The 27,717-nt window shown below is 36.7% G+C and overlaps 2 protein-coding genes across 2 annotated transcripts; one reads left to right on the plus strand and one right to left on the minus strand.

The window, feature by feature from the left end:
- Nucleotides 1-1,732: 1,732 nt before the first annotated feature.
- Nucleotides 1,733-5,188, minus strand: LOC110941540 (aquaporin NIP6-1). The gene is made up of 5 exons (XM_022183178.2): nt 4,840-5,188; nt 4,481-4,705; nt 4,179-4,373; nt 2,781-2,842; nt 1,733-2,200 (listed from the first exon to the last, which is right to left on the minus strand). The coding sequence occupies exons 1-5, from the start codon at nt 5,071-5,073 to the stop codon at nt 1,999-2,001; spliced, it is 918 nt and encodes a 305-aa protein (XP_022038870.1). The 5' UTR covers nt 5,074-5,188; the 3' UTR covers nt 1,733-1,998.
- Nucleotides 5,189-10,373: 5,185 nt separating this feature from the next.
- On the plus strand, nt 10,374-11,996 carry LOC118492191. Its single transcript, XM_035990022.1, has 2 exons — nt 10,374-11,535; nt 11,793-11,996. The coding sequence occupies exons 1-2, from the start codon at nt 10,374-10,376 to the stop codon at nt 11,837-11,839; spliced, it is 1,209 nt and encodes a 402-aa protein (XP_035845915.1). The 3' UTR covers nt 11,840-11,996.
- The last annotated feature ends 15,721 nt before the right edge of the window (nt 11,997-27,717 follow it).

Raw genomic sequence — 27,717 nt, forward strand, 5'->3', positions numbered from 1 at the left:
TTACCTAATCAGGGAGGTTTAACACATGGTAACTTAATAAGAAGGTTTAACACATGTTACGCTAATATGTTTATATGCTTTTGATTCCGTTGACTTGTACCCTAATATCAGACAGGTTTAACACATGTTACGCTAATATATTTTATATGCTTTTGAGACCGATCGGACCAACATTAACACTTTAAAAAAAACCCATCCCGATCGGACCAACATTAACACTTTCAAAACAAAAACCCCATCCCGATCGGACCAACATTAACACATTCAAAACAAAAACCCCACCCCGATCGGACCAAAACACCGATCGATCGGAGAAAGCAGAAGACCCAACATTTCGGGCATTCAAAAAAAACATGTCTTAAACCTACATTTCGGGCGTTCAAAAAACATAAGAATATAAAACACCGAATCAAACTTACTTGCGAATCAAACTTATAGTTCTTTCTCCGGCTTCTTTCTTCTCCGGCGAATCAAACTTATAGTTCTTTCTCCGGCTTCTTTCTTCTCCGGCTATAGTTCTTCTCCGAATCAAACAGGTCTTATAGTTCTTGTCCGGCTTCTTTCTTCTCCGGCGAATCAAACTTATAGTTCTTTCTCCGGCTTCTTTCTTCTCCGGCGAATCAAACTTATAGTTCTTTCTTCTCCGGCTTCTTTCTTCTCCAGCTTTTTTCTCTCTCCTGTTTCTTTCTTATCCGACGGTGGGTTTTGGGGTAGAAGGAAGGTCTGAGAGAGAAAGAGAGAAAGGGAAGGTCTGAGAGAGAAAGGAAGGTCTGAGAGAGAAAGAGAGAAATGGGAGTATTGGTTATAGGTAATTGTGCTTCTCTCTCCTTTTCATATCATGCATGTCTAATCAATATGAATATAATATATAAAATGTAATAATATCATAGGTAATTTTACCCATATGCCCTTGAAGTACCTTTTTGACTTTACCACTTTATTTAATTTAATTCAAATATACTTCAAATTTTATGAGCCATTGGATGATCATGATCAATGGTCTAGATTGGGTTTCCCAGGTTTTCTTAGTAGAAATAAGTTTTCTGTAGATCCATGCCCTATAAAGATATATTTAAACATATTTACGATATATAAGTACACATATATGTGTGTGTAAGACTTAGGAATTAGATTTATGTAGAAGTGCCTTGTCGTCCCTTGTATAGTTGTATGTAAAGGGTGGACTCCTTATAATAGAGTGCACTAAACCTTAATGGGCTTTTCGATATGGGCTGGTTTAGGGTAAATGGTTCCAATGTTTTATTTACTGGGCTATTAAAACCCCTAGATTTATTGGGATTTTTTTTAATCCTAAGTTCCAAACACTCGTCTTAGAGAAATAGATTGCTTTAACAACTAATTCTTCCATGAAGCAATGGTTAAAGACAGTAAACTCGCAGGTTGTTGGTTTAGTGGTTGCTTGACCCTTTTTAAAGTTTTCTTTTTTGCCCATGGTTATTAGGATTTAGTCTAACTTATTTGAACTTATTTTTTAGAGTTAAAGACGGTTTTAGTCGGTATGATTTAACTTAAATAACCATTTTAGTCCATAGTTTAGATTTGGATTTTTTAGTCCATTAGTTTCATAATGTATCAATTAATTTCTTCCCCTATCACATGAAATAGAAAGGTTGCTCATACCGAGACATCTGACTCATATTATTTATTATAAAATACATATAAGATAAAGTGTATACTAGTAGCAGGAGAAAAGGTACGAAAGAGAGCGATCTTCAGACAAAATTTTGATATTTTGAATCATCCTTCACATTGAAGTCCATTCCATCGTTAATTTATGTCATTTTTAAGACTCAAATTACAACAATTCCATGTATGACTATATATAAAAACGTAACCATATATGTACTCATCAAATCTCCATTACCCATTGTACCCGACGCTGCATTCGAAGTCTTTTTTAATGGAGTGCGTAGCTGTTGTTATCAGCGGCAGGCTGGTGGTATTGCGACAGTGACCATTTAAAATGAGTTTTGTTGATTATCTTCGGAAGCTATGAGGTCGAGGTTTGTTAGGATCATTGGCATCTTCCTCAGGCAACTTAACTGCCGTGTAAATACCTGCACCGGCTAGCGCACCAAGGATGGGAGCTGTGAGGTAGATCCATAAGCCTTTGAAGTTATTTGCAGCTATTGCAGGTCCTAGAGTTCTTACTGGATTCATTGATCCTCCTGTGACTGGCCTATATATTATTTATGGATAACAACAAACAAATAAACATACTCAGTAAAATCTCACTCGTAAAAAAAGTTATAGGTAAAGTCTAGGAGGATAACTAGAGCAAACTTTTCCTCTATTTAGATAGAAAGGTTGCTTCAACTGAGAAGTGAACGTGAAAAATAATCTTTTGTAAATAACTAAGGTTTTATTTACGATTGCAAAAAAAAGTTATATTTTCCGTGATAATCTAGATTTTGGTTATTAAAAAATATCACCTTGTTGACTTTTGACCTAAGTGGACATGACCGGTTTCATTGTTAGTTATTTTTTTCAACTTTTTCAAAAAAAAGTTATTTTTTTCACTTCACCTACTTTTAGGGTTAAAAGTTAGTAAGTAACCCGAATAGATGCATATATAACTAGACGGGTCAAAACTAACATACTAACATCGTGTGTTGACGAGACAACACAACACAACCCGACCATGCCTATTTTTATTATCAAACCTAAGAATTTCACTTCTTAAGCTATCTATGTTTCTTGTGACGCTAATTTCGTATTATTTTTTCTTAATCTGACTTTAAAAAAGTTAAGGTTTGTACCCGGCTATAAGAATATTTAGCATGACCGTTGCCCCTACCGCGATTCCTGCTAGCTCACCAACCTGTGGTGAAATGAGAATCTGGTTATAATCGTTTCATTACGATACAACAATGACAGGTCTAAGAGTTTTTCAAAAATATTTGGGACACGTAATCGTGTATGAGACCCCAAAAATATCAAAACTTTGGACGATATTTTTCGAATATAAATTGATTAATAATTAACAACACCATGTGACCGACATTAAATTAAACTACTATAAATTCATGAGGGCAAATCTACATGATCAAGAACAGTCCAAAACTGTATTAATATAAATTGACATTTGGCTCACCATGAGTTAATTATTTGGATATATTATTGACTCATGAGTCCCTTTGTCTTGGATCTAGCATGAGTTACATTGCAATAATTGAATACTATACTACATGTGGGCATGAATTAAATGCACCAATTTCTACTATTAGCATAGGAAAAGGAAGACCAATATCTTTATCTTTATCGAATAATATTTTAAAACTCATTAATCAAATTACTAAAATAAGGTGATACTATTTGCATACCACTATACTATTGTCACATCATACACGGCGTGTGCTTAGGGATTATACGGGTTGTATTGTGTTAGACTAACACAAAAACGATGTGATACTGCATACAGATGACAATCGAACCCAAATCCCATGAGAAAACTTGAAACCCAAAATATGTAGGATAGGTATTCGTGTATGAGATGGGGTATGAAATTGGTTTTGAAATCCGTGAGTATGGGATTATGTGTTACCCAGTCCGATGACAAGAAAACATAGACCTGTTCACCTAAACTATATACCTGATACGTAAACTTGAAAATAGTTTCATTTAAAAAATCATTTTTCCCTGGAATATGTAATTGATAACATTATTTATATTTTTTATGATATGAAGTATTAACTTTATTTTTTATGATTTATATTTATATTGTAATGAAATTTGAATGTTCAAGATATTTCAAACTCTATATTGTAGTAATCATACAAATTACAATTACTTGTATTTTAATTTATTGTAAATGTTAAGAACAAAAAAATTATATAAAAATTGGAATGGTAAGGAAAAACGTGTTCTGAAATCCCAATAGGTATGTTTTAAGAAACTAACAGGTATACTTAATACCAGTATGTAAGAGGTATTGAGTCAGGTATGAGACATAATTTTACAACCGGACATGAGACTAAAATTACCATTACCTATCCCATTGGCATCCCTAAATTAGCACACACCACTAACGAAGACCACACACGTATGACCTTTTTAACCGTTTATACGACCCATATGACTATTAGAGGTGGTGTTTGCATAGCACCCTTAGAATATTATAAAAGATTGAAAACAATAATAGAACTAAAGGGACTTACAGCTCTTGTGTCGGTGGCAACAGCAGTGACCACAAACATGAGGTTAAAGCTAATGATGAATTCTAAACCATAAGCTTGTGCATAGTTAACCGAAGGAACAGTCACACCCCCTCCCATCATTGGGTCAAATACCACTTTCAATGTAAACGCTGCACATATTGACGCCAACACTTGTGCCCCTATGTACAATGGTACCTAACCAGCCAATCATAAATAAGTTAGTGTCCACGTGGCAGGAGCTGATTTGAGTACCAGCCTGACCTACACACATACATAATAATAAGGGGTAGTAGAATGGTTACATGTTTCCATGGGAAGTGTCTGAGGGCTGCAAAAGCAATGGTGATTGATGGGTTCAAATGGGCTCCTGAGATATGACCGGTAGATAGTATAACGATCATGACCGCGAGCCCAGAGGACCCCGCTAGCCCAATCAGGGTCTCGGACCCTGGTGTCTTTTGGTTCACTATCGCTGTAGCTGTCCCGGCAAATATCAAGATCATGGTGCCTATAAACTCCGCTCCAACCTGTTAGTTAAACGGTCATAAACAAAATAAAACAAACGTACCCAGTAATATCCCAGACATTAACCAGATCAAATTACACATTTGACATAAAAATAAAAAAAATAATAATAATAAAGTTACATTTGATTACTTACCTTTCTTACTAGTGAGATAGGGGGAGGGGGTAGCAAGCAAGCAACAGTAGGTAGTGTGCCTTCTTCTTTGACCATAGTTTCAACACTAAAGCACTTGAAGCTACCTAGAAGTGATTTCCTAAAGGCACTAGAACCATGGTTCCTGTCTGGTCTGAACCCACTAAACAGTGGTGCACCGGGTGTCCCGGGTGTGACCGGTGTCGATGGTGCTGACCCTGTGTCTTCATTGTCCATCTTTCACTATACCCACTAAATTGTAAACTTTTTTGTTGATGTTAATAACAATAATGATGATGATGATTGGTACTAGTTGAGAGACTTATATAGACTAGAAATGCAAGCATCTTTGGTGATAGTTGACTTGGGGAATCCCAAGGAATAATAATAATAATAAAAGAAGTAATAATAAGTGTAAGAAAATGAAATAAAGGGGAAAAGGGTAATGGCTTTCCTCCCCTCATAGTGGTATGTGGATATCTATTTAATCTTCTTGCAAATGTGCATTTTTTTCAATGACATGGTTCTTGGTTTTCTTGTCCCCCTTGTCATTTGATTATTTTTTCATGTTAACTCAATCATACATTGTCTAAAAGTGACCTTGTTTAGGTTGTATATACATGTGGTGGTTCATTTTTATTATGAGCAAACCATTTTGAAAGATACCCTCATGGCTATATATCAAAGTGTTTGTAATAAACTTATTGTCACAAATGTTACCATGTTCTCAATAAAAAAAAAAGATCAATACAAATAGCTACCGTATTTCATTAGCTTCTTTGGTTTTCCTTTGGTATTCATCTTGGTATCAAGTTGGAATTTATGTAATTTCAAGTTAAGTTATCTAGTGTCATTGGTTATCAAGGTATTCGTAGAGCTCGTGAGTAAGGGGTGAGCATAAAGTCGATTAACCAAACCGAAACCAAATTAACCGACATTACCAAATCAAAATATCCGAACTATACAAAAAAGACGACTATTTGGTTCTGTATTTTCTAAAAGCCCGAATTTCACGGTTAAGTTTTGGTTTTGTATTTTCTGAAAATCGAAAAAATTATATTTTTGAAGGTTTGTTATTGAGTTTATGGTTCATAAATGTCAAGTAAATTGTAGGAAATTAACAAATGGTGTATAGCCCAAAAACTTTATGCTCAAATGTGTAAATCAATCAATCAATCATTAATTAACAAAGAAGATTTTAGGCCCAAATTCATGGTTAATTTTTTTGCCCAAAAAATTCAAGCACAAACGGTAAAACCGAATTGAATTCATCATAAAAAAAATTAACTTGAGGAAACCGAACAGTTTCCAAAATCCAAAAACCGAATTTCGTTTTCTTTTGTTCGGATTGAGTCCAAAAGCGAGCTTTCAGTTTTTGGTTCAGTTTGAGCCAAAACCGGTTCAAACCGACTCACGCACGCCCTATTGCGAGCTCATGTTTATCAAAAAAGAAGTTGGGCTGAGGGCACTCAAACCAATATATATGAGAGATTAATTGACCATTGTAAAGTCATTGTGGTAAACAGTAGAGTCAACTATATATTTTCCTGAACTGATTCTTCAAAGAAAGTAACAACACTTTGTAGGAATGTTATCATTAGAGAATTAGAGCCCTCAAAAAGAAAGTCAAAGTTGGTAGCGATGGTACCACAGGTTTCAAACCACAGATCATGCAACTTGCAAATCTTTTACCTTTTTACCTCACCAGTCACCATTCTCATAGTTGTGTGCCCATTTGCCTCCATTATATCTTTATTCCATCTTTATGTAGAAAGAATTTTCTTGTATAAAGGTTTCGGGTCTTGGGTAGATAGGTGCATGAATTTCCTACTCCAAATTGACACACATATGACATTTATTGTATGTATTTGGCGCACAGGATGATTAGACTGTATAAAAAATAAGTTATTATTAAGACGTGTATTTTTGGGCGTGTTTTGAGAAAAAAACGCCCCAACCACGCCCATATATGGGCCCCCTAGGCGTTTTTTTTTTCACAAAAATTGGTTTTGGCGTTTTATTTTCAACGCCCTGCTTCAATTCTTTTGGCCAATCACCTGTTTCCATGCTCCATTCGCCCAATAACATTTTTTATTGTTTTTTTATTTAATTCTATTACACCACAATGCTCACATCCCCACTCCACCTATTTTAGAAAACGCCTCATAATGCCCCATTGCTGACTGGACTGCCACATGACACAAAATACCCAAGAATAGGGACATTACCACTACACATGGTCTAAGGGTCTTGGGGCCCAATCTTCTTGATTACATACTAAATCACGTTTTGGTCTTCTCAGCATATTAAAAAAGTGTTAGAATAAAAAATGCTTTCATTTATCTTTGTCAGGGCCGGAGCGATAGGTATGACATTCTAGGCAAAGGCCTAGGGCCTCCTAAAAAATAGACTCCCAATTTTTTTCATATATTACATGTGTATTTAGTCCAAATGAATAAATACATAGGTAAAGATATAATAACCCAAACAAGTAAAATATCTACACCCAAAACTTAAAAGATTATTCGCCAAATCCCCCCTTTTTTTTGAATCCATAAGTTCCCTTTTTTCTTGAACACAATTATGCACCCTCCGCTACTATCATTACTTGCGACCTCGCTAATTGCAACCGACGTGAATGGCGAATGGGGGAGAAATTAGGGGTAATTGATTGCTGCCGATGGTGTGATTTGCGATTAAGTAACTATAAAAAAAAAAACAATTTTGCAATTTGCTATCACTAGTTGATATTTTTTTAAGTTCAAGTCTTATAAGGGCCCCGACTTTGTAGTTTGCTTATGACCTGCAAAAACGTTGGACCGGCTATTATTATATTTTACGTTTCACAAGATTTGAATTTGTGATCCAGGATTTAACTTGGTTTAATTTTTAGTTTTAACAAGAATAGCAAAAAAAATCAGCATACTAGGAATAGTTTTCTTTTCAATAAAACTCACTCTAACTCTATTATTAGCGATTTTATGCATTCTAGGATTCGTATGCAAAACATCTTTATCATCATATTTCCACGTGTTAGTATCTTAAAAAAAATTGTTTACGAAAAACCTTTGATTTTAGAATCTGTTATATGTCTCAAAAAATGTTGAGCCAGCCCTGCTAGTGCATAAAACCTTGTACTCAATACCGAACCGTACAACTAAGCATCACGTTCTATATGTTGTTAAATTGACTAAATATTGTAGTCAGAAGCATATACAGTTTTGGTTAGGCTAACATTGTGCATGTGCAATTATACTTCGTGAATAATATGCCAAGGTGCACCTTTTTTCGGTGTTAAAGTAGCTAAGTCGATCCTGCTGTAATGACTTGTAATTTGTGCATTACAAGTTGTAACTTATTGCTTTGCATGCTTACGGTCTTACCTGGATTACTTAAGCTTAGCTAAAGTACAATGCAAGAACATAATTGTTTAGACCACCCGTAGTGGGGCGTGATTTTTTAAAAAAAATTGAAAAAAAACGCCCCCCACCCCATTACACTAGGCGTTACCCGGCGTTTTTTTTTTTTTTGAAAACTTGCATGTGAGCGTTTTAATTAAAACGCTGAAGAGAGATGGGGGATTTTGCATGTGGCCAATGAGATTTTTGCATGTGGACAATGGGACTGATTGCTTTTTTGACTAGCCAATCAGCAGCAACTGTTTGCTTTTTTAATTTTTTTTTTGTTTAATGATTGGAAGGGTCATTATTAGGCATTATTCCGCTACACCACTTTTGCAATAACGCCCCATGCTGACTGGGATGACACGTGTCGAATAATGCCCCATGGTGGGGACATTATTTTTCTCTACCACTACGCATGGTCTTATAAAAAGAGTCTTTGTCGTCAGGAAATCTTTGTTACACGTTGTAGTTGATTAATTAACACATAATTAATATTTTTGAATTAAGCCCATTTGTTCTAGTTAATCATATTTTTGTTTGTTTTATGACCATGAATTGAGTTCAAAATAGATGTTATACTGACTATGCATTTGTGTGGTGAGAATAAGTAGCACGTTTAGACTTATAAAGAGGACAAAAGCATGTGAACTATTGTTTTACCAAACATATGGCCAAACGCCTTGTCGTTTTTGTTGTGTGAAATTTGCTAAACTATAAATGATTGTGATCATTAACATATGAAAACCGGTTATGTATGCTATTCCGGTCTAGTGATAGCATGAACTATCGCATTTAAGTATATCATATGTGTTGTATAAAGCGGTAGTAATTATGTACCGAAAGAAAAACAAAGATATATATGTGTTGTTCATAAAATATTCTAACTACTGGTGATTTGAGTGCTATCAAGTCATTTTAGTTAATTGGGATTCCTTTAATGACCAAAGTCAAATCAAAATAAACATTGATACAAGTTCGAAGGTATGGAGCATATGTTTCTTCAACACTGTCATGATTCCTAGCACCTAGAAACCTAAGGGTTCTGATCGCTAGACCATGAGGATTTCAAGGGGGCACGGCCTTCGCAAGGTCTAACAACGCCCCTAATGGAGGTTGCGTTGGTGTGATTTTAGAGCATTCACATCCAAAGAACTAAATTATGAGTGTGGGGTTTTTAAAATATAAAGAGTATAAAAAATGGTTGTGAGTGGAGGAGAGAGAAAATGTTACTGTTCATCTGTATATTTGGGGGGACACTGTTCATCCACTATAATTTTTTAATATATATTGAAAGTAGTTGTGAGTGAAGAAGAGAGAAAAATGTAATGATAAAGGTATAAAAATATTATTTAATTGAAAAGGAGAGAGAAAAAGTATTTGTTTTTAGTGGAAATATATTGATATATAAGTTGTTTTTTAGTGGAATGTATGTATAATTTTAAGGGGCTGGATGTGAATGCTCTTAGTTGAGTCTAGACACTCACTGCCAAAAAAAGAAAAAGAAAAAAAGAAAAGTAACCATTAGTGATTAGAGTATCAGAGAATAATGTATCAATCTCGGATACATGGTATTCCTAACTGATTTATTAGCTGTTGATGATATTGGAGACTGAGTTTTATGCTACTTATTGGTGATTGATAATCGTTCACTAATATTTTGGCATTTTATTTGAAACCAAATTTCAGTCTCAGTCTCTCAGATACGTACATGCTATATAAGGTTTTCGAGGGAAAGATATTGGCTACTAAACTTCAGTGTTAAATGTGTTCCCTTTATAAGTTATTTAGGCGTTAATGATTTGTGTTTCATGATAAATCTACTAATTCATTATCATCGGGCCTTAATGAGTTTAATGTGCTTAATAGCTGTCAATAATATTTGTAAATTTGGACCTGATTTCAATCACATGTATTATGGTAATTAGGTATTATCTCTCCCAAAATAGAGAGATTTGTATTATTATAAAGGAATGAGAATTGAGGGAGAGGATCCATCGATCCTATTACATTCTGTCGTCCTCTTTCATGGTATCACGAGACCATAACTAACCCTCCCTCTTCTCTTCTTCCTTCAACCTTACAGCCGATCTCCCCTCCCTTCTTCCGACCTCACCTGCATCCACACCCTTCTCAATGGAACCCAAAATTCATCCCGCTGCAACCGTAACCAATATTAAAAGCCTGATTCCTGTCGTTCTCGAGATGGAATCCGGGCAGTATGCTTCCTGGTCCGAACTGTTTAAGATTCAGTGTCGCGCATCCCTTGTTATCGACCACCTCTCACCCCGCACTTCCTCCTCCTCTGGTCCAACCAAAGCAGCCGATAAAGACACAACCGATACAACGAAGGAATCTCAAGTCGATGACTCCTGGGATCGCTTGGACGCCATTGTGCTCCAATGGATTTACGCCACTATCTCTAACGATCTCCTGCACACTATTCTTAAACCGAACACGACTGCGTACGATGCTTGGAAGACACTTGAAGGTATTTTTCAGGACAACAAAAGTTCTCGATCCATCCATCTTCTGCACAAATTCTCGAACACACGTCTTGATGGGTTCCCTAACGTCTCGGCATATTGCCAGCAACTCAAGGTGCTCGCCGATCAACTCGCTAATGTCGGCAGTCCAGTCGATTACGATCGCTTGGTCCTTCAACTCATCGCGGGCCTCAACGATCAGTATGCGGGCATCGCTACCATTCTTCAGCAACAGGATCCATTACCGAATTTTTATGAAGCTCGCTCCAAGGTCATGCTCGTCGAATCTCGTAAGGCTGAACAAGCGCTCCTTATGGCTCAAACTGCGGGCACCGCGTTAAATGCAAACTCCAACATGTCACAACCGCCGGCGAATAGCAATGACTACCGGCACAATCCTGATAGACACCGGGGCCGCGGACGTTCACGAGGCCGAGGCAGAGGACGGAATAGCTGGGGCCGCGGCCGCCACAACAACACCTACAACCCGCAGACTGGCTGGCCCAATCAGCTGCCCGTCTGGCCCAACTCAGCCCAACATCAATCCTGGAATGGGCCTGCCGCTCCTCAGCCCGCCTCCCCCCAACAGTGGGCCGCATCACAGACTCACTCATGGGTCTCCTCTCCTTGCCCATATCCCACAGCTCCCTCCCGGCCCAATTCGGTAAACAACACTAGCGGCAGTGGGCTTCTTGGACCAAGGCCCACTCAAGCACACAACGCCTATGCCCCAACCGATATTGAACAGGCGTTATACACCATGTCGCTCAATCAACCGGACCCCAACCTGTACATGGACACGGGTGCAACAGGTAATATGTCTAATTCGGCAACTAATTTTCAATCTTATTTTGATAATAACGTGGAACAAAATATCACTGTTGGAAATGGATCAACTATACCGGTTATTGGACAAGGCACACAAACCCTCCCCCCACCCTTCCCCCCTCTTATCCTTAAAAACGTCCTATACGCACCTAAACTGATCAAAAATTTAATTTCTGTACGTCGGTTCACAACCGACAACTCTGTTTCTGTCGAATTTGACCCTTTTGGTTTTCTTGTGAAGGATTACAAGACCCGGATCCCTATCCTCCGGTGCAACAGCAGCGGTGATCTATACCCTCTCACGCTTGGATCCGGGACAACCAGCACACCTTCCACTTTTGCAGCCATCTCCTCCCAACTTTGGCACCAACGTCTTGGTCATCCAGGACGCCCATCTTTGCATTATTTAAAACAATCTACTTTTATTGATTTTAGTAAACATAATAAAGACATTTGTGAATCTTGCGTGCTTGGTAAAAGTATTCGATTACCTTTTGCTACTTCTCATACTCGTGTTTTTCAACAATTCGACATCGTCCATAGCGCTCTTTGGACGTCGCCAATCCTTAGTTCACAAGGTCATCGATATTATATTCTGTTTCTAGATGATCTCACCGATTTTCTGTGGACTTACCCCATATCCAAAAAGTCACAAGTATTTTCTATTTTTTGTCAGTTTCATAAACTTATTGGCACACAATTTGAACGACAAATAAAAATGTTTCAATGCGATAATGGTAAAGAATACGTTAACTCGGCTTTCCAACAATACTTTAATCAACATGGCATGGTATTCCGTCTATCATGTCCCCACACTTCCTCCCAAAATGGAAAGGCCGAGCGTAAAATACGCACCATAAACAACATGATCCGCACTCTCCTCACCCATGCCTCGTTACCCAACACATTTTGGCATTACGCTCTTGCCACAGAAACCTTTCTCTTAAATATCCTCCCTACAAAGCAACACCATAAAACACCCACTGAACTTCTCTACTTTCGCACACCCACATACCATCACCTTCGTGTGTTTGGTTGCTTGTGCTATCCCCTTATCCCCTCCACATCCATTCATAAACTTGAACCTCGCTCCTTCCCTTGCGTCTTTCTCGGTTACCCCTCCAACCATCGCGGTTACACTTGTTTTAACCTTCAAACTCGCCAGATAATTACTTCTCGTCACGTTGTTTTCGACGAAACAACCTTTCCCTTCTCTCACACCATCAACCCTCCTCCGTCATACGACTTCTTGACGGACCCCTTTCCGCCCCACCTTTGGCCCTTCGTTGGTACTCCCACTGCCAACAACGCCACACCACCCACTGCCCCAAATGCTCCGGCCCATGCCCCAGCGGCCCAAACTACACCACCTGACCATTCGGCCCAATCCACACCGCCTACCCACCCTCCTTCCAACCAACCTCCTACAGCCCATCCTTTAGCACAGCCTCCCCAATCTCCTTCGGCCCACCCCTTAGCCCAACCTCACCAATCTCCTTCGGCCCAATCTACAGCCCAACCCCACCGATCTCCTCCAACCCAGCCTTCATTCTCTGCCATACCTCCTACAAACACTTCAGCACAACTGCCCACCTCGGCCCACTTTTCACCCACTCAGCCCACCCCCATTGCTGACTTCTCGACACAACAGCCTCAAACCCCCTACTCATATCCAGCCCAACATGCCTCTATTCCTTCCCCACCTACTCCTCCCGCTCGAACCATGCGTACTAGAGCCATGGACGGCATCACCAAGCCAATCCATAAACTCAACCTTCACACTTCCTCAATCATTCCCATACCCAAACAACCCATTGATGCCTTGTCCATTCCCGAATGGTATGACGCCATGAAAACAGAATTTCACGCTCTTATTAAAAATGAGACTTGGGAATTAGTTCCTAGACACCCAGACATGAATGTTATACGCAGCATGTGGCTTTTTAAGCATAAGTATAAATCAGATGGTAGTTTGGAACGATACAAGGCTCGGTTAGTATGTGATGGCCGACTTCAGCAAGTGGGTATTGATTGTGGTGATACATTTAGTCCGGTCGTCAAACCGGCTACAATTCGCATCGTGTTGTCACTGGCTCTTTCAAATTCTTGGTCCGTGCATCAATTAGACGTCACTAATGCGTTTTTACATGGCACTCTCCACGAGACCGTCTACATGTATCAACCAATGGGCTTTCGACATCGAGGTTTTCCGAATCATGTTTGTCGACTTAAAAAGTCGTTATATGGGTTAAAGCAGGCACCACGGGCGTGGTATCAACGTTTTACTGATTACGTTCTTACTTTGGGATTTATTCAAAGTCGGTGTGATACCTCCTTATTTATCTTTCATCACGAAACGGATATTGCCTTTTTGCTTCTATATGTCGACGACATTGTCCTTGTCACCTCGTCTGATAGTCTTCGGCAACGTCTAATGGCACATCTTGCCAGCGAATTCGCAATGAAAGACCTTGGCCCCCTAAGCTTCTTCCTCGGCATCTCCGTTTCACGAACCCGAGACACAATGTTCCTCTCACAACAGGCCTATGCACTTGACATTATTAAAAGGGCCAACATGACTCAGTGTAATCCGGTATCCACCCCTGTTGACACTAATGCTAAGCTTAGTGCTAACTCCGGGGATGATTTTTCCGACCCCACTCTTTACCGTAGTTTGGCAGGTGCTTTGCAGTATCTAACGTTCACTCGCCCGGACATCAGCTATTCGGTTCAGCAAATATGCATGCACATGCACGCCCCTAAAACGGGTCATTGGCTAGCACTAAAACGGATCATTCGGTATATCAAGGGCACTACCACATTCGGCTTAACACTCGGCCCAACTGGCTCCAAATCTCTTGTCGCCTACACTGATGCCGACTGGGCCGGTTGCCCTGACACTCGTCGGTCGACTAGCGGATATTGTGTTTACTATGGAGATAATCTTATTTCGTGGTCCTCGAAACGGCAACCAACCATTTCTCGGTCAAGTGCGGATGTCGAATATCGGGCAGGTGCCAACATAGTGTCGGAAATTTGTTGGCTTCGTAACCTTTTATTGGAACTTCGTCGTCCACCCTCACTCGCCACCCTTGTCTATTGCGACAACATTAGTGCGATATATTTATCGGGAAATCCGGTGCAGCACCAACGCACGAAACATATCGAGCTTGACATTCATTTCGTTCGCGAACAAGTGCAACGCGGACAAGTGCGTGTGTTACATGTTCCCTCACAATACCAGGTAGCTGATATTTTTACCAAAGGCCTCCCGCGGATTCTCTTCGAAGATTTTCGGTCCAGTCTCAGCATCCGGTCCCCTCCCGCTTCGACTGCGGGGGTGTAATAGCTGTCAATAATATTTGTAAATTTAGACCTGATTTCAATCACATGTATTATGGTAATTAGGTATTATCTCTCCCAAAATAGAGAGATTTGTATTATTATAAAGGAATGAGAATTGAGGGAGAGGATCCATCGATCCTATTACATTCTGTCGTCCTCTTTCAGTGCTAATGACTTGTTTAATGTTAACCAAGTCATTTAGGTCTTAGAGCTTATCGTGTGTTAATGGCTTGTTTTGGTTTACACTAATTCTTTTGGGTCGAAACAGGTCATTTGGTGTTAATGGTTTATGTTTAATGATAAGTCCATATGGGACTTCCCATGATTTGTTTTAGGTTACACCAAGACATATAGGTCAAAGCAAGTCATTTGGTTGTAATTAGTTACTTATATTTGATAATAAGTTCACTAATTCATGGTCCTTAATGGGCATTCTCAGACTTCTTTTAGGTTTACATACAAAATTTTAGGTTATAACAAGTCATATAGGTTTAATTGACTTACAATTCATGATTAGTCCACTAGTTTATCATTAATAGACCTTATTATGGGTTGTGTGTAGACATGATTTAGGTTACAACAAGTAATTTTAGGTTAAAAGAAGACATTTAGAATTTTGGATATTAATTACTTACGTTTGATGGCAAGTCCACTCATTAAGTGTATGATGGCCTTCTCATATGCTAATTATTTGTTTTAAGGTACAGCAAATCAATTTAGGTAAAAAAAAAAAAATTGGTGTTAATGACTTTTATTTGAGCGCTTTGATGTGCTAATGACTTGTTTTAGATTACAAATTATTTAGGTTATCAAAGGTATATCAGGTTATTTTACAACACAAATCACATATAGTATAATCCAATTTTTTTTGCTAAGAAATTTCAAAGAAAAAAGCATAACACATTTTGATACCACATTACATTTCATAGCTCTACGGGGCAACTTATGCTCAGGGGCGAAGGTTAGAAGGGGCCGGGGTGGAAGCCCGACCACCCCCCCCCCCCGAACTTTTCGCTTAGTAGTGTTATGTATGTAACTTTCGTATATAAATTTTTGGGTATATACGTTTTTGACCCCCCGGTTCTATAGAAATTTTTGCGTATATACGTTTTCGACCCCTCCGTCGGATATCTCAAGCTTCGCCACTGCTTATGCTAATGACGTGCATCATGGATTCTCATATGAGAATGTAAGATTAAATATATATTTTTATATTATATTTAATCTAGTAGCCATTATAATCATTTACATTATATGGATCAAAATATATAACAATCCTATTAAATAATTAGTTGGTAATTGTTGATGGGCCAAATTACCCTTATTAACTAATTAGGGTTTCCTCTTGGGTGCATATATAAGGAGACTTATGTTGAGGTTCTAGGGTTAGACACATAACCTAACTAATTCACATAACATCACCATCAGCCTCCTCTCCATAACCGAACTCCCTTATTCGGTTTTCATAATCACCATCATTAGATTGCACCCTAAGGAGGAACCAGACCAGACCAAGCTGACAATCATGTCAAACACTGTTGCTGCGTCTCCATCTGGATTCTCCGCTGGCCTGTACTGATGCAATCAAAGGTACGTTTTCATGTTTTCCTTTATGTCTAAACAGAACTGATCAACATGTGGTATCAGAGCATATGTTGATTAGTCAGTTCTGTTTTCGTATCCATTATTCTGGGATTGAAATCTGGAAAACAGACGTTTAGAAAACTCAATAAAATTCATAGCCGTTTTCGAGTCACATAACCCGAGTCCACTGTTTCGCGGAAAAAGAATGTTTTTTAATGACTCGGAATCATAATCGTAAATCTTAACTGTCCGAAATCTGTATAAAACTCTTAAAAATTCAGGTTTCGGGTTCTAGAATTATTATTTTATTTATTAGGGTTCTTCATGTTCTTAGTGAAATTCAAATAAATTCCCTTATTTTGGAATGAATTAAGGATTAGAAGGTGTTTTTCCTGTATTTGATTAATTTTTATCCCTTAAGATTTTGAAAAATCTGTTAATGTTATTAGATATAATTTTCGAAATTATTGGATAAATATAAAATATCTTTTAAAACAGGAAATAAAATATACCAAATCCCTTAAAATTCGAATTTCAAACTTATCACACTAACAGCTGTTAACAGGAGTTTCGAGATCATTTGTTTAACGACTCGAGACCATAAGGTCTCTACTCGAGACCATAAGGACTCTACTCGAAATCATAAGTGTTCTCAAATCTTCACAACTCGAGACAACGATTTCGACTCAAGACCACAGGGTCTCGACTCGAGACCACTAAGGTTTCGACTAAGGGCTTAAATCTGTACAACTCGAGACAAAGGTCTCGACTCGAGACCATAAGGTCATAACTCGAGACCATAAGGTTGCGACTCGCGACCATAAAGGTCACAACTCGAGACCATGGTTGCGACTCGAGACCTCATAAGGAGTCGAGATCTCATAATTCACAGCAGTCGAGACCATGATTACGACTCGAGACACTGAGGTTGCGACTCGAGACCATTAATGAGTCGAGACCTCATAATGTTATAAGCTGAGTCGAGACCTGACTCGAGATCTCACTCGAAACCTCATTATTTTAGGCTGTTTAATGTGAACTAAGATTTAGCTCGGGGCTCCGCCCCGAATCCCGTGCGGGGGCACACTATCCCCCTGCACCCCCAGCGAACTCACCGCGGAGCTCGATCCGCGCTAACAGGTGGTTTGCTATTAAATGATTGGTTTTTGTAATTACTTAGTTAATTAATGAGGATCAAATAATGTTTTACAAAACCGAAATGGCTTAACTTGAATGAGCTTCTGATGTATCACTTCTGGCCAAAGCTGATTTGATGCATCTATTTATCGTTCAAGTATTACGAAAGCTATGTTAAGTGTGCATCATAAACATGAATGTCTTAATATCTGGCCAAAGCTGATTTAATTCCTTCATAGATGGCATACTTAACAAGTGCATAACTAAAGTGATTGTCTCAATTTCTGGCCAAAGCTGATTTGTTACAACCACTTTGCACACATGCTTAAATGATTACACTTCTGGCCAAAGCTGATTTGTCTTCGTTTAAGTAGAACTTTAAATAAGTCTATTATTTTGATGTTAGTAATAGACATATCACAACCTCTTCACATAATGATCCTTAGATTAATGATCCTTCATTGTTTTTTTATGATCATTTCGTCTGCCTTGTTTTTGAGTACCCATAATTTTACTCACTATAATTTTCTTCTATATATATCTCATCCACTCTAATTCTTAAGCCTAGAATGTTTTGCTTTATTTAAAGTTTCTATAAGAATTAGCTCTTAAATTAAATTCTTGATTATCTCTTAAGACACGATAATCCTATTTCTCTCTTCTGATGATGATTACTACAGAAGAAAAGTAGAGCATGATTAATAGGACAAATCGAACACGATGTCTCTTATGATAATCAAGAACTCTCTAACATAAGTGCTGTCACTAAAAAGGTTATTCCAGATTAAGTTTTTCCTAAAACTAATCTATTATTGTGGAATAATCACAAGAATTCCTAAGATGCATGCCTTCATTTAAAATTCTAAACTATAAAGCTAAGTGGTATATGTGAATACATAATAATGTACAATACCATGACCCATAAAGTTGAGGGCTTACACATGGAAATAAGTACATTTTTCCAGTACATTACATACTAAGATTTTCACTTTACAATTTGATGCCTTATAAATCAACTATAACACTCAAAAGTACCAAAGTATAACGAGTGTGTTGATAAGCAACGTATGTACAAAGAAATAAATATTTGAAGCTGTAAAATAAGTTGTTACTCACCTTACAACCACTTAAAACTTTAAAAGAGGATTGTTCTAAGGTCCATAGACAAAATACAAGTACAAAATCCCAACTTTAAGGTTCTTCAAGGGAAAATCTCACTACATAATTATGCCATTAGACTAGACATAAGCAACGAGACTATCCATTATTCTAAAGAACAGTTGGATAAATTAATTAGATAGTCACTTACTAATGATATTTAAGTCAATTCTTTAATATTCCTATTAACACATGATTAGTTGACTCTAGTTTTAAACGTTTCCTTACCAGAAGTCAACAAATAACTAACATGAGAGTTAGTGACAAAATTAAATGTTAAGACTATAAGAACCATAATAAGCAGTCTTCTAACAACGCCTTTCGATGCCTTATATATTCTGAAGATTAATCAGAATATAGTATCATAATTAAGCAATGTTATGAAGGTTATGAGGTTTGCATAGTCAACATAAAGTTACACTTATCTTAAACTCTCATCTTATTTGTTCTAAATATCTGGATTGAAACATTACTAAAATAAAACTAGATGATACCTTACATTTTCACAACTTTTGTCATCATGTAAATGAGAATTTGACAAAAGGAAAATGAGACTTACAAATTTCATCCATTATAACCAAAATTCATGAGAAATCATGACATGGTTAATGAGGATGATTATTCATCTAATCTCATTTTAAGTGATTTTAAATCATGACGTTAAAGCCCTAAAATATGACTTGGCTTAAGGAATAAGCATGGGTCCATCATAAGTCATTCATTGACATTCGTGGAACTTATTCCAAATGGAATATTCAGACATAATTTATTTATCATTTAAAAGACTATCAACTTGTATTTAAATTTTGTCGTATATGGCCCACGGTCTTAGAAGAAATCTATTCATATATATATATATACTTAATAAGATTTCTATTAAATATGTCTCTAAAGTTTCTTAGGATATCTGGACACTAAAGAAATCAAATAAAGTCTAACGTATATATGATAGGTTCCCACGTCACGTAGCTTATTGAAACTTCTCTTGTAGCATTTCTAGAGATATTAAAGATCAGTGGGAGCATTAAGTGTCTTAATAATAACTTGCAATAGTTGCAAGAGGTGGGGGAATGAAAATTTTACATTACCTAAATTTACACCTCTTGTACAAGACACCGCTCCATCACGACACTGTTCCATCAATACTTGTCTCCTTAAAATTTAATGCTACTCTTACAAAAGTTTCATTGTTGCTTAATTGTGGGCACACTTGGATTTCTTGCCTAAACTAACATAATCCTCAACAAGAGAAATCACAACGACTAACGTCATTAACTTGTTTCTCTATTAGAATTTGTTGGTCGTTAAATGTTGACCCTAAGCATGCTGAGTTCCTAAAGATTTCTAAGTTCAGTGGGAGCAGTCAAAGTCCTTATCATGACTTGCAAGGAATACAAGAGGCCGGGGGAAGAGTGTCATTAAATTTCACTCCGAAATTAACTCCGATTACACCTCTTGTACACCATACTGCACCAACTCTTACAAACTTAGAATCCTGAAAATGATAGCAACCTAACCAAGAGCTAATCCATAAAACTGAAACTTCTAACAAACCCAATAATCAACTCAGGAGGTCATCTAGGTTTAAAAGCCTGCTAACTTTGATGATTACATAACCTCCCTAATGAAGTTGAAATGGATTTTGGAAAAGTTTACTGATCCTATCTCTTCAAATTAAGTCATTAATGTCAATCAATCTTCTGAATGGAATAAAACTGTTTTCTAGTAAAACTGATTTTATGTGTTCATATAACGTTTGGGATTTGATTGAATTATCTAAGAGTGTTCATAACTAAACCAAATCCTGATATAAGCGTTAAGACACTAAAAAGCATGATTGATTGTCAAAGGTTATACTTAGGAAGAGATAAATTATCAAAGTTTTCTTTGAGGATCATCACGGTTCTAGTAGCTTATAATAGTTTAAAGCTACATTAGATGAACATTAAAAACAATTTTCCCTAACAATTGGCTGACACATTTACATATTCATAAAGCAACCTGAAAGTTCTAAACTGAAGGTTAAAGAACACTTTATTTGTAAGCCAATAAAATCCATGTATGGGTTAATGCAAACATCATAATGTGATGAAATCTTAACGTAATTATTTTCATCAACAATCAAGTGGATTAATGTACCTACCTCAAAATGAGTGGGAGCAACTAAGATAAACTTGTCTATATAGACGATATTCTTTTGACAAGTATATGTTACATAAGTCAAAGCATTGTTAACACAAACTTTGATATAATAGATCTCAGAGATGTCTCTTATGTAATAGATATCATAACGTACTAAGATAGACCCAATGGGACAATAGTATCGTTCCATAAGTTTAACCTTAAATGGGTCCTTACATATGTAACAAACAATATTGCTCTCCTTCAGAGGATAATATGGTAAATGAGATTATTTATTTATGCTTCATTAATTAGAAGCCTTATGTAAGTTTAAGTCTATACTCGTTTAGATATTACTCACATTGCAACACACAAGATTTGTCTAGATTAATGTGAAGCATCTAATGGAGTATTACAATATCTTTAAAAGAAACAAGAGGCTAAAATTTGAAGGAAAAGTGAGAATTAAAAACCGGTTGATTACTTTAACTTTGTGATATTCAAAGATGACAAAATGTAATTTCGGGTATATCTTTATGTCAGCAGACAAAACCTATCTCATGGAGGAGTCATAATGCACTGATATCAACAACCTAAGTTATAACGACATAATATAGTTACTAAATGTTGTTGGAAATTTATCAGTGGACTCATAAGTTTATTAACTCCATATAATTAATGTTTGAAGACTTAGTGTGATAAAGTCAGCTACCATGACTCCTTGAACAGTAACAGTTCAAGAGGTGCTGCATTAAGTTTCGATACACAATTAATTATTCGTTTATGAACGAATTGAGGAAACTAAGTTTTGTATCGAATACATTCATGATATGCTTAAGGATCCTATAACTGAAGGGCTATTACCCATAAGTCTTATTAAGAGAGCTCATAGACGGGTATTAATAAATGGCCGTGCGCAATTGCATATCGTACTATGAATGACTAAGTATTAGTTAATTTTCCTCATCAGTTTGATTTTGTATGTCTCTAAGAATATGTCAAGTCGACATAATGGCATATAGACAAATAAAGTTACAAATCAAACAAAGGGCTTATGCATATTTTGATCATGACGATTAGGTTTTAAATTAAGGCTGTAGTATGACTAATGGGGGTCCTGAGTCGCATAATGATTCAACGGCTGTATTTCTCTGCTATAGTTCTTGTTTAAGGCTAAAATGAGTATTAACTCCTGATCAGGCTTAACTAATACTCATAGTAAATGATTACTCGGCTAAGTGGGAGAATGTAAGATTAAATATATATTTTTATATTATATTTAATCTAGTAGCCATTATAATCATTTACATTATATGGATCAAAATATATAACAATCCTATTAAATAATTAGTTGGTAATTGTTGATGGGCCAAATTACCCTTATTAACTAATTAGGGTTTCCTCTTGGGTGCATATATAAGGAGACTTATGTTGAGGTTCTAGGGTTAGACACATAACCTAACTAATTCACATAACATCACCATCAGCCTCCTCTCCATAACCGAACTCCCTTATTCGGTTTTCATAATCACCATCATTAGATTGCACCCTAAGGAGGAACCAGACCAAGCTGACAATCATGTCAAACACTGTTGCTGCGTCTCCATCTGGATTCTCCGCTGGCCTGTACTGATGCAATCAAAGGTACGTTTTCATGTTTTCCTTTATGTCTAAACAGAACTGATCAACAGAGAACACAATGAGCTTAACTAGAAACCTATGGATTCTCATATGAGAACACAGTGAGCTTAACTAGAAACCTATATTGGAGTATTCATGTGACCAAATATACTTCGAGACCACTCATTCCAACATTAATCGACCACCTCTTCTTGTAAGACTATTTTCTGCCACTCATCCATGACTACATGTGCAAAATCAAAGGATTAGAGGTCAAGATGGATTTTTCACTTAAAGCCCCATATATTTCAAGATAACCATTTCCAACAATATATGTACCACCGCATTAACATAGATGGGTGTGCAACATCATAAGACTATCCGGTATGGTGAGGCTCATCCTCAAGGAGATGGGCCGCCACGTCACCGAGAGAGAGGATGGGCCTAAAGGGGATGGACCAAGGGGGTGGAGTATGGGGCCCCACACTATTTATAAAAACAATTAAAAAATATTAAATTGATTTGATTTTAGAGAGAGAGAGAGAAGAGAGAGAACGAAGAGAGAGGAGAGAGAAACAGGCCCGGCTTGGGCGTCTTCTGGCCGACGGAGAAGACGGGACGGAGGTGAAGGGGGCGGTGTGGGGGTGCGGCTCGCCGGGCAGGGCCGGCCCCCATACCGGATAGTCTAATTGGCACATACAGAGATAAAGAACAAAGCATGTAAAAACTAGTGGAGGTCTCGAAAGTAATCATAACAAACATATCGATTGCACATTTGTTGTCAGACTGTTTCAAATGATGGTTTGCCCGACTTTCAGAGTTACAGTGCTCGTAAAACATCGTTAAAAACAACATAACTGGTCGTACGTTGTGACCAATTAATGGTGGTTTACCCCAATCACTAAACCAAATTTTCTTAGGGTGTCCGGTGTGGTACGGCAAAGGGTGTCGGCAAAGGCTTTTGCCGCTCGGCAACACCGCCGCTGCGGTTTCGTTGATCACGCGGTGAAGGGATGCCGTTCAGGAATCATGAGAGAGAGAGGGTAGTGTGAGTCGTGAGAGAGAGGGTAGTGTGGGGTGGGGTCCATTCCAATCTCAACCAATCACACTTTTTTCCTTTTTTTTAATAGTTACCATTTCACCAAGTGTCTAACCATTGCCAAACACTTTTGAGCATAGTTTACCACTTTGACATGACACACTCTCATTGGTTGATTTTTTAGTTTGCCACTCTCAAGTGTTTAACCACTCCTTACACCCTTAGACTATGGGGTATGGGGCGGGGGTTGGATACAAACGCCCACGTCATCACCTCGGGTGGGCTTGGGTTTGGGTGTGGCCCCTTGGGCGGGGTTTTTAGCCCGGGCGTTGGACGGGGCAACCCACATGACATGGCGGAACCTCATTGGCCAAGAGTACTAGCCCTTTGAAATTGGTTTTTTTTCCACGCCACCCAACCCACGCCCCACCATACCCCCCTTGAAATTGGCTTTTGGTCTTGGGTGCCCCATAGTCCATATATCGCACCATGCACTCAACCCACGCCCCACCATACCCCACGGTCTTATATATAGCCCCGATTTTGACTTTTACATGTTTTCCCATACTTTTATTATTTTTATTTTGATCAATTCCGTTTTATTTAGAATATATATATATATATATATATATATATATCTACTATAATAAAAGAAACTAATGAAAGGACACTTGTTATTATTCTAGACCATCCTTAATTTTAGATAATTATTATTTAATTTAAATTATTAAATATTAATTAAATTAATATAAATCTTATCAACTCTAAATTATTGGCAAAAAAATTAATTGTTAAAAAAATAACATTTAAAAGTTATATGCGTAGCGTAAAATATTTTTCCATCACATTTTTGTACCTTGCTATCACGATTTTTAGGTTATTTGCAATGCCCTTAAAAACTAAAATTTTTTAGTTATTAACATTAAATGGAGCAAACCAACCAAGAAAGTCGTGATAGATTACAAACTCTATAGGTGTTTTTACCACTCTCTACAATCACCCACTTTATCAACCGTTGTATAAGGGTGTCCGGGGCGGTTTGCGGGTAGGGGTGCGGTGAGGCGAGTCCCCGAGCGGGAACACCTCCGCCGACCCCTCGGGGATGCTAAGCGGGGAGTGGGGAGCGGTGGGTGTTCACTGATGAGAGATGCCATTTTTTGAGTTGTTTTTTTTTTGTTTTGTTTTTTTTTTTTTTTTCTTGTGAGAGATGTAGGAGGATGAAGAACAAAGTGCAAGCAATGAAGAAAAAAGAAGGGGAGGAGGAAGAAAGAAGAAGAAGAAGAAGAAGAGATGTATATTTTTGAGTTTTTTTTTTTGTTTTTTCCTTCTTTTTTTTCCTTGTGATTTTTTATTACTTTTAAAAATACCCCTCAAACTTGTTTTTAATTAAATGAAATGTTCTATTTTTTATTTTTATTTAGTTTTAATTTATTTAAATTATGTTTTACTTTTATAAAAAATATTTATATAAAAAAAATAAAACCAAGTCCCCAAGAGAGGAGTGTCGCCATCAAATTGAGGATGTGGGGGGAGTTAAGTGGGGAGTTGACGTGGCGCGTGGTGATTGGCTGTGGGTAAGAGAGGTCACTCCCCACTTAGAGGAGTGCCCCTTACACCCTAAGATGAAAACGAAGGAAAAAACATGTGTCCAATCAGTGGCGAACCCATAATTTTTTTTCTAATGGTGTCCATTTTTTCGGTGTTCAAAATTTTCATAACAAAACGTTAAAAATTTTTGGTCGATCCTCGTAATAAATAAACCAATGGAGGGACACATGTCATTCATTGAAGTCATCTATTTTTTAGTTTTCTCATCTCTCTCTCCTACTTCGTTATAGATAATTAAAAGATAATTATAAAAATAAATTTAATATAAATTTAAACAATTCGTATAGAATATAATATAATATTTTGAAATATTTATTAGATTTCAAAATTATTTATGCTGAAATTAACAAAAGTCGTAAACAAAATATAAATTAATATAATTTAAATGATTTATTTATTTTATTAAACTAAAGTAGTTAATGGTAGAACTTATTTTAAAAATGTTTATAAGGAATAAACAAAAATATTAATCAATGTTTATTAATCGTATACTTTTATTTTCGTGTTCAACTCTCAACTCAAATACGACATTCAGTATGTTTACGTGACATTTACAAGAACCATCACCTTATCCATCATATATCGAGTATATCCGTTAGTTTTTTTAAGATATAATTTTTTATTAGATTTATTCAACCCGTGTAATAAACGATGGCTTTTTAAAGATATAATATTTTATTATTTACTATAGAAAATTACATTTATGCAACTCGTGTAATACACCAGGTTTTTAAAAATATAACATTTTTTTATTATGTGGTATATAAAATTAGATTTATTCAATCCGTTTAATACACAGGGTTTATAAAGATATAACAAGATATAACTTTTTATTGATTGGTAAATAAAATTACATGTGTTCAACCCATACGATACATGAGATTCGTAAAAATGTAACTTTTTTCATTATTTAATATACAAAATTAAATTTACTCAACCCGTACAATACACAGGGTTCTTAAAAATATAACTTTTTTTATTATTTTATATATAAAATTACATTTATTCAACCCATGTAATAAACGAGATTTTTAAAGATATATTGTTTTATTATTTGGTATATAAAATTACATTTATTCAACCTGTGTAATAAACGAGGTTGTTAAAGATATATTTTTTTTATTATTTGATATATAAAATTACATTATTTAACCCGTGTATTACACGGGGTTCTAACCTAGTATATATATATATATATATATATATATATATATATGAATCGTGGATTTCCTTAATTTACGCATTTATTTAGTTATTTAATATAAATTATAGCTTATTGTCTTTTTATTTCTCAAGATTTAGGGGATGTTTGTTTACCTCTTAATGGGGTTCTGAATGGTTCAGACCTCTTACTAGATCAGCACTTAATGATTCAGATTGTTTGTTTCGCAAGCAGATGTCTGAATGATTCAGACATTTGCCTCTGAATGGTTAAACATTATACTGAGTCTGGATGGTTAAGACCTCTAATCTAAATTTGTCAGACTCTAAACTGTTAACCATTATACAAGCTTCTAATGGTTCAGACTTCTTACTGGTTAAACACTTAATGGTTCAGACCTCTTACTGGTTCAGCACTTAACCATTTAAAAGTTACCAAACAGCCCCTTAACAATACTTATAAAGTTTATTTTTTACTTAACAGAAACAGACTTGGTGTAATGATTTTTCTCATTAATAAACATATCAATTTTTTTCCTCTTAGATAGTGTATTCTTTCGTTTGTGTTTTCATTCAACGTCAGTCAATATGCAATTAATTTTTTTTGTCATTAGGATCAGTGGCGAAGTTTGAGATTTCCGACGGGGGGTCGAAAACGTATATACCCAAAATTTCTATAGAAAAGGGGGTCGAAAACATATATACCAAAAAATTTGTATACGAAAGCTACATACATAACATTACTGAGTAAAAAGTTCGGGGGGTCGAAAACGTATACACTCCGGCCCCTTCTAACCTTCGCCCCTGATCAGGATGGATGGCAAGGAAAAAAGATGCTTTAGTCAATTCGGCACTTTCGAGTAGTAGGGTTGGAATGTGTAGGCCTAATTTATGTCACATGAAAACTTAAGGGAACCCAAGGGAAAGGATGATTCCAAACCATCACGTCCTTGATGAGTGTTTTGGATTGACATGAACCAAATTACATCCCACTTCCAGAATTTCATGTAGGATTGACAAAATACAAGCTTATTTTCTATTAGATAACGGCCGGTTAAGTAGCTAAGACCTAATTGGTGTGAGTTTAAATACTTACAAGTGCATGATTAGATGGTATATAGATGTAGGGGAAAGTTTCTGTACAAATAAAATTAACGTACGAATAGCATGAAAAAGCAAAAAGCACACGGTGATATTTTTGTAATTATCTGCTTGTAGGGTAATTATCAAAATTACTCTACAAAATGATACTGTAAAGTAATTTTGATCTTTTAGAGTAATTTTGTAAAATGTTCTTGTAGAGTAATTTTGATCTTGTAAAGTAATTTTGTAAAATGATCTTGTAGAGCCCCCCCTCCCCCCCCCCCCCACCCACCCACCCACCCAAACTAAA

This window comes from Helianthus annuus, chromosome 5 (genome assembly GCF_002127325.2).
Source record: "Helianthus annuus cultivar XRQ/B chromosome 5, HanXRQr2.0-SUNRISE, whole genome shotgun sequence".
NCBI classification, from domain to species: Eukaryota; Viridiplantae; Streptophyta; class Magnoliopsida; order Asterales; family Asteraceae; genus Helianthus; species Helianthus annuus.